Below are 14,343 nucleotides of genomic sequence, written 5' to 3' on the forward strand. Positions count from 1 at the left end.
GGTACCCGTCCCGCTGGAGGGATAAGAGACCACTGATACGTTTAGATACGACTCTGACGGGTTACACGTACGTAAGCATCCTGTCTGATCACCTGCATCCATTCATGTCCATTGTGCTATCCGACGGACTTGGTATATTCCAACAGGACAATGCGACACTCCACACGTCCAGAATCGCTACAGAGTGGCCCCAGGAACACTCTTCTGAGTTCAAACACTTTCGCTGGCCACCAAAATCCCCAGACATGAACATTACTGAGTATGTCTGGGATGCCTTGCGACGTGCTGTTCAGAAGAGATCTCCACTCCCTCGTACTCTCACGGATTTACAGACAACCCTGCGGGGTTTATGGCGTCAGTTCCCTCCAGCACTACTTCAGACATTAGTCGTGTCCATGGCATGTCGTCTTGCGGCACTTCTGCGGGCTCTTGGGGGGTGGGGGGTGGGGAGCCTTACACGATATTAGGCAGGTGTACCAGTTTCTATGGCTCTTCGGTGTGTACTTACTCGCTACGGCCAGTAATGATTTATTTATCTGCGTGCTACTATGATGTTTGCTAACTGTAAAAGGAATCGAAGCAGAAGCTCGAAATAATTAATGTAAAGATAATTGTTTTGTTAGTAATGCAATGCACGTATTCTTAAGTGATGACTGAGACAATGTATAGCACTTACATTCAATGATTTTGTAAAGCTAATTGTTAATGTATAATCGGTTTATTGAGTGTGTTAATTGTGAGCATTATTAATTTTCAAAGAGTCAAAATATTAGTTTTACAGTTAGTGTTATATTGCTAGTTATCCCGAGTCAATACCAGTTCCCAGATCCATGTCATTTTTATCTATTTTTCTCAAGAAGTTATTGTCTCAGTATTATTCGATTTAATTAAAATGTATGCCAAGCAACAGCCTTGCGCAATAGCTGTTTGGTAACTTTAAATTTATAGTACTAACAGAGGCGAGTGCGAAGGGCGTTGCCGTTGCGCAGCTAAAGGTAAGAAATTTTATTATTTCAGGGATAGCAGTCATTAAGCACAGGGGCCATTATTTTCAAACTGAACAAGTTTTATTTTATTACCAGGGCCAATTTCAGATTAAAAATGTTGCATCAGATTCAGTTTTTTATTACGTAAATTCATGCAGTTCTGGCTTGGTTTAAAGTTGTTGACAGTTTACATTCACGCAGTTAAATTAAATTTACATTCTTGCAGTCAGAAAAGTTCAGGTCAGTGCAAAGCGCATAAGAGATGAGTTATAATACACGTTCATGCGCTATTCCCATACTAACGGATATGTTTCAGACTATTGTCAGTTACGTAATTTTAATCATATTTCAAACGCACATGTTACACACTATATTATTTTTATATTAATAGTATTATCAATCTCTCTTACGTGCTACGTCTGGTGGCATCAGACTCACACTTTATCCGCAGCTAACGATCGCTATCTCTTTCGTCATGTAAAAACAGGTGCTGCAACTGTTAATTGTTCGAGTACCACCGAAGGCCAAAGAAAATCATTTTTTTAATGTTTGTTTTTGTAGCGGTTCCTCGACTGCATACTTATTTTTAAAAATTCTACGTCTAGCAGTCGCTACAAGTAGCGTGTTACAGAGACTATGGCTTCATTGCCTCTGAAAGTGATGTCTGAGAGCACACCATAACCTCATAATGGCATTCATCTACGAATTAAAGTGCCATAATTGGTGTTCCATCTTCAGTCAAATTTACTCGCTGCAGTTACTGAATCCACACTATTTTTCTTTATTTGGACGATCCCATACTCAAAAGCTTTGCTGTCACGGTAGAAGTCCTAGTGCAGGTGGCCTGCCTCGGTCTTCCTGTGACCTCTCATGATTTGCCATGTGTATATGTTGGGTGGCTCTGCTGAACGGCTGTAACACCGCAGGTGGGGACGCAGAACTTAACGTTCCTATCCGACGGATGGATCACCACGTTAATGACATTTGCTCCCATCCCATGAGGCGCTATGAAGAAGTTTGTAATTTAATCCAGGTCATTAACGCAAGGACTTTTGACGAGGAACTTAATGGCTGCATCTTACCTCCCGTTACCTGTCAAATAATGGCGATACAAATTTCTTACATCAACAAGGTTCGAACCAGCTACTTCGGAGACGACCACCACCACGTCAGTGTAAATTAGTGACCTTGGGTGCTGAGACATGGTTCAGTATGATTTGTTTCTGCCTAGTTGATAAGAATATAATTTATGTAATGCAAATATCAAAGAAAAATAAAAAAAGTAATACAATAAGTGCGGTGAAAATAAGTTGCAATATGTAGAGCGAAGTGAAATACTATATTTGGGTATGTAATGCAGCCTAAGTAGCTTGTTGGTTGATAATAGCGTATTTCTACCTACTTCAGGTGAGAGCGTCTCCGTAGCACGTCGAGCTATTTTCATATGAAATGGTTTGTACTTATGTATATTTATTGTGTTTGTGAGTACTGGTATAGTACTGGAAGTGTTACAAATCAGGACACCATATATGATCTTCAGCAGTTGTTTGTTTGTCTTATTGTTGGTAGTTGTGGTATATTCTGAACGATACTTTAGATGCAAACACCTGGTTTGTTGTTGTTGTGGTCTTCAGTCCTGAGACTGGTTTGATGCAGCTCTCCATGCTACTCTATCCTGTGCAAGCTCCTTCATCTCCCAGTACCTACTGCAACCTACATCCTTCTGAACCTACTTAGTGTATTCATCTCTTGGTCTCCCTCTACGATTTTTACCCTCCACGTTGCCCTCCAATGCTAAATTTGTGATCCCTTGATGCCTCAGAACATGTCCTATCAACCGATCCCTTCTTTTAGTCAAATTGTGCCACAAACTTCTCTTCCCCCCAATCCTATTCAATACCTCCTCATTAGTTACGTGATCTACCCACCTAATCTTCAACATTCTTCTGTAGCACCACATTTCGAAAGCTTCTCTTCTCTTCTTGTCCAAACTACTTATTGTCCATATTTCACTTCCATACATGGCTACATTCCATACAAATACTTTCAGAAACGACTTCCTGACACTTAAATCTGTATTCGATGTTAACAAATTTCCCTTCTTCGGAAACGCTTTCCTTGCCATTGCCAGTCTACATTTTATATCCTCTCTACTTCGACCATCATCAGTTATTTTGCTTCCCAAATAGCAAAACTCCTTTACTACTTTAAGTGTCTCATTTCCTAATCTAATTCCCTCAGCATCACCCGACTTAATTCGACTACATTCCATTATCCTCGTTTTGATTTTGTTGATGTTCATCTTATATCCTCCTTTCAAGACACTGTCCATTCCGTTCAACTGCTCTTCCAAGTCCTTTGCTGTCTCTGACAGAATTACAATGTAGTCGGCCAACCTCAAAGTTTTTATTTCTTCTCCCTGGATTTTCACCTGGTATTATATAGATTAAATACTGATTGAGCATTTGATACATGGAATACAGGAATTTTAACTTTACATGACGAATACACTTACGGTTGTAAATTTGTTAGTAGAAATAGAATGTAGTTCAATGCTACTTGAATGCGTTATTCCTTAAATAAATTAATACTTTACATTTTTAATTTTATACATAATGTAAACAGAAAGTACTTTTGATATATAAAATTCATTGATTGTAACTGTAAATAGAGACGATAGTATAAATATGCAGTGTATCGTTGAGGAGGAGGAGCCTGGGAGCAGAAGTTCTGCGAGCCTTCTACTCCCAAGCGACGTTGCGTTATTACTGGGGTCTTAGTATGTGGCGTCGATGTTTGTTTTAGGATTGTTACTGCTTGTTGTGTTGTCTGTTACTGTGGTATGGCATGCAGTGTCATGTGCTTTTGGTTTGGGTCCTTCACGTGCTGATGCCTTTTGCGTCATGCTCACTTCGTGTATTGGTTCCTAACTCGGTTTGACCGGCCGTGGTGGCAGAGCGGTTCTAGGTGTGTCAGTCCGGAACCGCGCCGCTGCTACGGTTGCAGGTTCGAATCCTGCCTCGGGCATGGATGTGTGTGCTGGCCTTAGGTTAGTTAGGTTTAAGTGGTTCTAAATCTAGGGGACTGATGACTTCAGATGTTAAGTCCCATAGTGATCAGAGCCATTTGAGCCAAGCTTAACTCTGTTTCGGAATCTGTGGCCGTGCTTGGGTCCTCTTGTGTGGTTTGTAGTGTCGTTTGTGCTTGTCTGCACCTCCTTCCATATGAGTTTTGGCGCTTGAATTCTTCACGCAGTGTGTGCAATACAATATCGGCTTCGGTATTTATTGTGTTCCAATCATCGGGATTACGTATTATTCTGGCGATGTCACTGTCGTTCTGTATAGATCTCACTTGTGCTAGCGTGTTGCATAGCAGTGTGACATGTTCTGGTGTCCCAGTTTCTCCGAAAATGCGTATTTCATCGTTAGTCTCATGCGGTTTACGTGTACCGGGTACGGGCCGTGGCCCGCCAGGAAATGGACGTTAGGACAGTGAGGCGAAATGCGGAGTTAATGGGCTCTACAACAGCAGACGACGACGCGAGCGTCTTTGCTAATAGCACGACGTCACCTGCAGCCCCTCTCCTGGGCTCGTGACCATATTGGTCGGACCATAGACGACAGGAAAACCGTACCGTGGTCATGCGAATCTCGATTTCAGTTGGTAACAGCTAGAGGGCGGTTCGAGGATGGCTCAGATCCCACGAAGGCATGGATAAGAGTTGTCAACAAGGCACTGCGCAAGCTGATGGTGGCCGCGCTTTGTGGCCGAGCGGTTAGAGACGCCATGTCACGGATTGCACGGCCCTCCCTCTGGAGGTTCGAGTCCTCCCTCGGGCATGGGTGTGTGTCTTGTTCTTAGCATAAGTTAGTTTAAGTAGTGTGTAAGCCTAGGGACCGATGACCTCAGCAGTTTGGTCCCTTAGGAATTCACAAACATTTGAACCTCTTGAACAAGCCGATGGTGGGTCCGTAACGGTGTGGGCAATATTTATATGGAATGGATTGGCTCCTTGGGTCCAACTGAAGTGATCATTGAATGGAAACAGTTATGTTAGGCTAGCTGGAGACCATTTTCAGCAATTCATGCACTACGTGTTCCCAAACAATGATAACCTTTTAATGGATGACAATGCGCAATCTCACTGAGCCACAATTGTCCGCAATTAGTTTGAAGATCATTCTGGACAGTTTGAGCGAATGATTTGGCCACCCAGATCGCCCGACATGAATCACATCTGACAATTATGGGACGTAATGGAGAGGACATTCGTGCACAAAATCCTGCACAGCCAACAGTTGCAAAGTTATGGTCGGTTATAGAGCCAGCATGGCCTAATATTCCTGCAGAGGAATTCCAGCGACTTGTCGGGTCCATGCCACGACGAGTTAGTGGACTACGCTGGGATAAACGAGGGTCGACACGATATTACGAGGTATCCCATGGCCTTTGTCACTTCAGTGTAGAGGAATAATGCTCAAAATGGCTGTAAATAAACAGAACACATTATTTCACCTACTTGTTCTTGTTTGTGTTTTACTGTAACGGCAGAAATACAAATTGTTCTGAATTTTTTCGATCATTTGGACACTCCGTTTTACAAATTAGCCAACCCACTAATTTATTTGTTGGACCCACCTTACGTACACATCATAAACAGAAAATCAGAAGTTAAAATGCAGTACTTTGCAGTAAAAGTGTATTTTAAATTCTCCACATTAGTTTTTACTTTAATTAGGCATGCAGACGCGTTTCGCCATTTTAACAAGGCATCTTCAGTGGGCGTCCTGGAATATTACATGATTTTTGTTGTTGTCACTTATTAGTTATAGATTTAAAACAGTTTATGGAAGTTGCATAAAAAATGGAAAAAGTAATTACAGATCTGCGTCTAATTAATTATTTGAAAACCAAGCAGCTTTCCCTCATGTGGGAAACCGGTTGAAAACCTCCAATTTTATGTGTAGCCACTGAGTTTTCGTAACATAACTGTCATTTTCTGTGTCTAGAGTGTCACTTGTTCTTGTAAGTGCCGCCGAATACCCTGTTTTCGCTTCCATTTGTTTTTTGTTTGACTGTCTGTGTTGATGTAAGTTTGATTGTTTGTGTACGTATGTGTGTGTGTGTGTGAATGTGTGTGTGTGTGTGTATGTGTCTATACAGTTTTTACACCTAGGAGAGGAATGGTATTTATTAACATCGATTTGGATGTTTGCCTGTTACGTAATCAGCGATTGTAAACAGTGCGCAGTAAGTGATATTCACTTTGTATTTTAATAGTACCTTCTTATCTATCTTTGTGTTGTACATATGATGATTTTCTTCCAAAATTAGCAGGTGTCTTTCATTTCCTTCTCTCCTGTGATTCAAATCTATTAAATGTTTTCCAAAGATTGACTCGCATTCGGGAGGACGTCGATTCAATCCTGCATCCAGCCATGCTGATTTGGGTTTTCCATGGTTTCCCTAAATTGCTTGAGGCAAATTACGGGATGGTGCCTTTGAAATGGCACGGCCGACTTCCTAAACCGATGTGAGCGATGACCTCACTGTTTGGTCTCTTCCACCAAATTAGCCAACCAGCCAGCCAGTCGGCAAAAGATTAAGTGGCTCGTCCCACATTTCCATGCTGTGATGTATTCTTTCTACCGCGTGTCAAAGGGTGTACTGGTTTTCCCACATACTTTCGATGACGTATGTTGCACAGCAGTTTCCAGGTATGTGTCTTTTGTTATTTTCGTAATATGCCTTTCGACGGCATTGTCTGTTTTGCATGCTATGTTTATGCCTTTCCTTTCGAAAATGTAGTTAGTTTTTGTGAGAGTCTGTGCTTATATGTCGTTGTGTACCATCTTGAATCTTTTTTCTCGTTGTGATGTGTTCTTTGTGTCGTTGTTGTTCTGTCATTGTGTGGTTGTTTCTGAGGAGTTTTTTGTATTGTTTGTGATTGTATATGTATTGTGTTTATTCACTCCTGACACTGCAGAGTCCATGGGTAGACAATATTCTTGGCTATCCAGTGTCAGGTGCCCTAGCGAACACTTTTATAAACGATACAGAGACTATAACGCTCTAGACACAGAAGGCAGTTAAAGTGTTATGTTACGAACAGACAGTCACTGCCCGAAGCAAATGAGACTTTCACTCGGCTTTCCACATGAGAAGAAGCTGCTCGATTTGCTAATAATTAATCAGACGCTAATCTGTACGTAAGTTTCTATTCTACCACGCAAATTACATGAACTGTTTTAAACTTGTTACCAGTAAGTGACAACAAAAAAAATCGTATAATATAACAAGACACCCACTGAAAATGCGTTGTTAAAAAGGCGAAACACTGCTGGGTGAATAAATAAAAGGAAAATTAAGATGCAGCATCAAAAAGGAGTTTTTACCGTAAACTACTGCAATTTATGTACAACTGCTGTGAAAATCGAACCTTCGACCACAGCTTCAATGGGCAACAATACTACCTGCAAAGCCCAGGACACCAATCGAAAAAAATGTTGAAAGCTCCAGTAGACTTTGGAATTGACTAATCTAAGAAAATTACCATAACGTAAATTGCTGTGCAGCTACATGTTTCCATTCTTACCTACTACCATAAATTTTGATTTATACACCGAATCAAATGTAATTACGTAACCAGCCTCCTACTGACTGAGTCTGGCTCTGAGCACTACGGGACTTAACATTTATGGTCATCAGTCCCCTAGAACTTAGAACTACTTAAACCTAACTAACCTAAGGACATCACACAACACCCAGCCATCACGAGGCAGAGAAAATCCCTGACCCCGACGGGAATCGAACCCGGGAACCCGGGCGTGTGAAGCGAGAACGCTACCGCACGACCACGAGATGCGGGCTGACTGAGTCTACACAACGAAACTACAGGATAAAAATAGCACGAAAAAGCCAGAGAATAATTTATTACAAATAAAAAATACTGCAACTGTTATTGGCTACATACCATCTAAACTTGACATTAACAAGCGTCAAGTAAGCCCTACAAAGCCACGACGCTATTAAATGCTACAAATATTTCTGAGTTATATGAAAAGACTCACCTGGCACTCCCGGAACGCCTGGGCCACCTGGGTAACCTCCTGGTGCAGTTGGTCCTCCTCCTGTTGGTGGCCTTCCTCCTGGCAATCCTGGTACCCCAGGAGCTCCTGGTGCCCCTGGGTAGCCTGGTGCTCCTGGTGCACCTGGACCACCTGGGTATCCTCCTGGTGCTGTGGGTCCACCACCTGTAGGTGGTTTTCCTCCCGGATAACCTGGTCCTCCAGGTGTCCCTGGTAATCCAGGTGCTCCAGGTGTTCCTGGTGTTCCTGGTCTACCTGGTTGACCTGGGTAGCCTCCTGGTGCAGTTGGTCCTCCTCCTGATGGTGGCCTTCCTCCTGGTAATCCTGGTGCCCCTGGGTAGCCTGGTGCTCCTGGTGCACCTGCACCACCTGGGTATCCTCCAGGTGCTGTGGGTCCACCACCTGTAGGTGGTCTTCCTCCTGGATATCCTGGTCCTCCTGGTGTCCCTGGTAATCCAGGTGCTCCAGGTGTTCCTGGTGTTCCTGGTCTACCTGGTTGACCTGGGTAGCCTCCTGGTGCAGTTGGTCCTCCTCCTGATGGTGGCCTTCCTCCTGGTAATCCTGGTGCCCCTGGGTAGCCTGGTGCTCCTGGTGCACCTGGACCACCTGGGTATCCTCCAGGTGCTGTGGGTCCACCACCTGTAGGTGGTCTTCCTCCTGGATATCCTGGTCCTCCTGGTGTCCCTGGTAATCCAGGTGCTCCAGGTGTTCCTGGTCTACCTGGTTGACCTGGGTAGCCTCCTGGTGCAGTTGGTCCTCCTCCTGATGGTGGCCTTCCTCCTGGCAATCCTGGTACCCCAGGAGCTCCTGGTGCCCCTGGGTAGCCTGGTGCTCCTGGTGCACCTGGACCACTTGGGTATTCTCCTGGTGCTGTGGGTCCACCACCTGCAGGTGGTCTTCCTCCTGGATATCCTGGTCCTCCTGGTGTCCCTGGTAATCCAGGTGCTCCAGGTGTTCCTGGTGTTCCTGGTCTACCTGGTTGACCTGGGTAGCCACCTGGTGCAGTTGGTCCTCCTCCTGATGGTGGCCTTCCTCCTGGCAATCCTGGTACCCCAGGTGCTCCTGGTGCCCCTGGGTAGCCTGGTGCTCCTGGTGCACCTGGACCACCTGGGTACCCTCCTGGTGCTGTGGGTCCACCACCTGTAGGTGGTCTTCCTCCTGGATATCCTGGTCCTCCTGGTGTCCCTGGTAATCCAGGTGCTCCAGGTGTTCCTGGTGTTCCTGGTCTACCTGGTTGACCTGGGTAGCCTCCTGGTGCAGTTGGTCCTCCTCCTGATGGTGGCCTTCCTCCTGGTAATCCTGGTGCCCCTGGGTAGCCTGGTGCTCCTGGTGCACCTGGACCACCTGGGTATCCTCCTGGTGCTGTGGGTCCACCACCTGCAGGTGGTCTTCCTCCTGGATATCCTGGTCCTCCTGGTGTTCCTGGTAATCCAGGTGCTCCAGGTGTTCCAGGTGTTCCTGGTCTACCTGGTTGACCTGGGTAGCCTCCTGGTGCAGTTGGTCCTCCTCCTGATGGTGGTCTTCCTCCTGGTAATCCTGGTACCCCAGGAGCTCCTGGTGCCCCTGGGTAGCCTGGTGCTCCTGGTGCACCTGGACCACCTGGGTACCCTCCTGGTGCTGTGGGTCCACCACCTGCAGGTGGTCTTCCTCCTGGATATCCTGGTCCTCCTGGTGTTCCTGGTAATCCAGGTGCTCCTGGTGTTCCTGGTCTACCTGGTTGACCTGGGTAGCCTCCTGGTGCAGTTGGTCCTCCTCCTGATGGTGGTCTTCCTCCTGGTAATCCTGGTACCCCAGGAGCTCCTGGTGCCCCTGGGTAGCCTGGTGCTCCTGGTGCACCTGGACCACCTGGGTATTCTCCTGGTGCTGTGGGTGGTCTTCCTCCTGGATATCCTGGTCCTCCTGGTGTCCCTGGTAATCCAGGTGCTCCAGGTGTTCCTGGTGTTCCTGGTCTACCTGGTTGACCTGGGTAGCCTCCTGGTGCAGTTGGTCCTCCTCCTGATGGTGGCCTTCCTCCTGGTAATCCTGGTGCCCCTGGGTAGCCTGGTGCTCCTGGTGCACCTGGTCCACCTGGGTATCCTCCTGGTACTCCTCCTGCTGGCGGTCTTCCCCCTGGATATCCTGGACCTCCAGGTATTCCAGGGTAGCCTGGTGTCCCTGGTGTTCCAGGCTTACCTGGCACACCTATTGATAAAAGGTAAACATAATATTTAAACACATCATCATGTTGCAGCTTATTATAATTGTACTCTATGTAGTTTTATTTATTTTTAAACAGAATATTTTTTCCTTCTTTTCTGGTGTGTGCATTTAATTTACTCCTAGTTGAAAAACTGTATAGCAAAACGAAAAACAAATTTTGTTAAAGAAATTGAACTTTTCTTTGTAATGTCGTGTTCTGTACTAGTTCCATTTGCAGTACTCAGCATAAAAATACATAGTGTGTAAAACATATATGTAGAGTGTCTTATCGAAGCAAGAAAAAAATAGTCTAATTAACTGGTCCAGAAACGCATTATTATTAGGAAATGCGCAGTCGGTCAGAGGAGGGACTGAACGATGTCTTATATTTGGTGTGAGTACAATCATAATATGGGCGCTCCGTCAGCGGAGTGAACAGGATGATTTAATGTCTTGGGGTATCACAGGCTCTGTATGCAAATTAGTCTGAATGTTAAGAAGTCTGTGATCAGTTGATTGGCCTGATCTGTGTTGTGTTCTAGTTCTGAACGTGTCGAACACATCGGACCTCGGATTCCTGCTATTTTTTACTCTAAAAAGTATTATTTGGTATTATTATTTCTGCATATTAAACATCAGTTACATTAGCTTTCTATGAACAAATCGCATAGGAAAATATTGTCTTTTTTTATTTGTTACTTTTGTTGTGCATTTACTTGTAACAGTCATTTATTATTGACAGTCAAGGAAAAGTAAATGGGAAAGCAATTATGATGGCCTTAAGTGTTGTAAATGAAATTTAGGTTTTGTTAACTGTTCCTCGCTGATTCAGTTTCTTATTATAGAAAACAACCCCCCCCCCCCAAAAAAAAACTTGCAGATGGTGGCCTCTGTCCGGCTGTCTTGGTACACCTGCGTCAGTAGAAGTGGGGAAATCCTTAGTTTTCTCGTACTGTCTTTGTGTTAAGAGCAGGAATTACTCACTTTACCCTGTTTGAGGTTACAGTAGCTTTTCGTACAGTAATTTTTTTTAAATTTATTCTGTGTGCTTCATAATGTATAACATAATGAAAACATGTGTTTCGGAGGCATCATAAACAAACCAACTGCATTTGACAAGCGTCTCATTTACACTGGACTGATTGGCTTCTGTACGTTTTTTGGCGCATTGAAGTTATAAGGGAGTGATAATTTTTTTGCATCCACATACATTCAAAAAATTTAAAATAAAAAGAAAAAAATAACGATACAACACATACATTCAGGAAGCAGTACAAGAGACCAAGGAGAGACATGTAGAGGAAATTATAGTTCATGTGGAATAAATGAAAACTTTAAAATCTGCCGATGACACTGTAACTCTGTCAGAGGCAGCAGTGGACCTGGAAGAGCTGTTGGAAAGAGGCTGCAAAATGAACATTAAAAAAAGTAAAATAGGGGTAATGAAATGTATTCAAATTAAATCAGGCGAATGTGAGGGAAAAAAGTAACTGATGTTGAACGAAGTGGAGATGATATGAAATGGAGACTGACAATAGAAAGAAAATCATTTATGAAAAATAGGGCTTTTAGTATTAGGAGATCTTTTCTGGAGCTGTTTGTCTGGAGTGCAACTATCAGCGAAAGTGAAACGTTGACGATAAGCTGTTCAGAAAAGAAGAGAACAGAAGCTTTTGGAATGTGGTGCTGCAGAAGAATGCTGAAGCTTAGATGGGTAGATTGAGTGTCGAATGAGAAGGTTCTGAATCGAATTGGGGAAATGCAGAAATTTATGGTAAAACTTAATTATAGTAGAGCACAGTTGATAGGACACCTCCTGAGGCATCAAGGAATCATCAGTTTAGTAATGAAGGATAGTGTGCGGGGTAAAAATTATAGAAGGAGATCAAGTGACGAATACAGCAAACAGGTTCAGATGGATGTAGGTTGCAGGACATGAAGAAGTTTACACAGGATATCATAGCGCGGAGAACTGCATCAAACCTTTATTTATTACTTTATTGTTTATTTAATCTGACCATATTATTCGTTTGAGGTCTATAACAACAACAGTCATCAAACGACCACGTCCAGAAAACTTTAGAATTAAAAATGCTGGATCATTTCCCTATGTCACACGCCTTACATTTCGTTACGTAATTGGACTCCTATTTCTCCGCTTACCTGGTGTTCCTGGTGCGCCTGGACCTCCAGGAGCTCCTGGGTAGCCTGGGTATCCGCCTGGATATCCTCCTGGATATCCTCCAGGTCCTGATGGAGGCCTCTGTCCCGGCTGTCCTGGTACACCTGCGTCAGTAGGAGGGAGAAAATCCTTAGTTTTCCGGTAGTGTTTTTGGTTAAGAGCAGGAATTTCTCACTTCACCCTTAGTAATTTGTGGAAGGATAATCAGAATACTCGTGCGTACAAGGAAAGCTTTTGACTGCGTAATGTAATACTAGGTGAAGTTCTAAGAGTATAAAGTACACAGACAAGCATTTACGATATGTAGCAAAAATGCAATGAATGTCTAGTAAGATGTTCCGTCGATAATAGTGTAATACAATTATGCAACTTATCACTAGAGCTGATTAGCTGCCATGATTCTACTGAAGACACGAAAGATGAGTTTGGAACAGAAATAATAGTTTAAGATAGTAATAATAAGGTGTGTTCCAGGAGGAATAGTCAGTATTAAGAGATGTGACAGTGTGAAACAAATGTCTTCCACTGCAAGCTCTTTTCTCCCTATATTTTTAGAGATGATAGTATGAACCAAAACAAGAAAAAAATCCAGTAAGTATGGGCTCTATAATGCGTACATTAAGAGCTATGAACAGTGAAACACATCCCTTCTACTGAACAAGTGCTCATAGCTCTTAAGATATGTATTTTAGAGCCTATGTTTACTGGACAATTTTTTTTGTCTTGGTCCATACTACCTCTTAGCAAAATATGGAAAGCAAAGAGCTTACAGTAGAAGAGATTTGTTTCGCAGTATTGAAGATGAAGAGGTGGTCAAAACTCTTAAGGTAACCGTTTTAAAGCCCATGTTTACTAGAGGTCGCTGCTTCCAGTGACCAGTCCTGTCATATTTCTGAATATTGACGATTCGTTCTGGGAAGCTCGCGAAATGGAAGACTCGGCCGTTGGCGCTCGTGGATTTGAGGTGTCTAGTCGTGTGGCTCTCTGGGGCAGAATGTCGTCTGTTGAAGTGGTTAGCATTTCCCAATGCTGGAGCTAGTATTCCTTCGTGATGAGAGAGGTTGATTTCCCGGCACGAAACGCCTACAAAATGAAAATGCGTTCCCGTGCGCGGGTGTCGAATTCTGCTGAAGCACTTTCCGGTTTTTCTAGGCTAGTGTTGCGGATCAGTGAGCGTGGCCTCTTTGATAAAAACAGGCCTGAGAGCAAAGCCCGGAGCCATTGGCTAGCTAGAGATAGTGCTGGGTAGGAGTGACGGACATGACCAGCGTTAATTTTTGTGCGACTTTCTCCTTTACTGACAATGGAGTGTATTGTTGTTTTGTTACATGGAGAGTACCAACGTGTGTTCTTAGAGATCAGCTGATGGCGGCGTACTGATCTGTTAGCTGGGACCATATTCCAGTCCAGTGGTCGGATCTCGGAATCCTGCCTGACAGTAACTGAATTGCTGCAGGACTTTCTTATTGCACTTGGAGTGATGGGAAGTTAAACGCTATCTCGCTGCTCAAAACGAGGTTGGCGACCCTTACTTAGACTGACTTTGCGTGTATAGCGGTCTTCTTATTTTCCCTTTGCGTTTTTACGCTGACTGGATTCGCTGTCTCCATTTTGTTCGAACGTGGGACATATCTGGATGAAGACAGAGTGCACTTCCACTGTGTTGGCTGTCTTTGTTGCAGTATCGTCCTCTGCGCACAGCACATGTCCAAACCATCACAGACGACTTTCTCGCAATTCTTCTAACTCGGTGCTATCTCAAAACGTTTCGTGATAGTATAGTTCGAAACGTGATGCCACCAGTCTGTCAAAGCAACTTCGTCTCCATGACTCCCAAATGACGTTCTGCTTCTTTTGTAATTGGTCAACAGTCTGCGCTGTAGAGAGCGATGGGATGGATGGCACT

At 44.0% G+C, this 14,343-nt stretch overlaps 1 protein-coding gene across 16 annotated transcripts in view; it reads right to left on the minus strand.

Moving 5' to 3' along the window:
- LOC126100222 (collagen alpha-2(IV) chain-like) overlaps positions 1–14,343 on the minus strand; it is a 173,041-nt gene that overhangs the window by 13,034 nt on the left and 145,664 nt on the right. For 7 of the 16 annotated variants that reach the window (XM_049910784.1, XM_049910786.1, XM_049910794.1 and 4 more), the window contains 4 exons: positions 12,419–12,541; positions 9,914–10,258; positions 8,447–9,175; positions 8,060–8,209 (listed from right to left, as the gene is read on the minus strand). In XM_049910784.1, coding sequence (XP_049766741.1) covers positions 8,060–8,209; positions 8,447–9,175; positions 9,914–10,258; positions 12,419–12,541 — 1,347 coding nt within the window. The other 9 variants (XM_049910791.1, XM_049910789.1, XM_049910787.1 and 6 more) reach the window with 9 other exon arrangements.

This window comes from Schistocerca cancellata, chromosome 9 (genome assembly GCF_023864275.1).
Source record: "Schistocerca cancellata isolate TAMUIC-IGC-003103 chromosome 9, iqSchCanc2.1, whole genome shotgun sequence".
NCBI classification, from domain to species: Eukaryota; Metazoa; Arthropoda; class Insecta; order Orthoptera; family Acrididae; genus Schistocerca; species Schistocerca cancellata.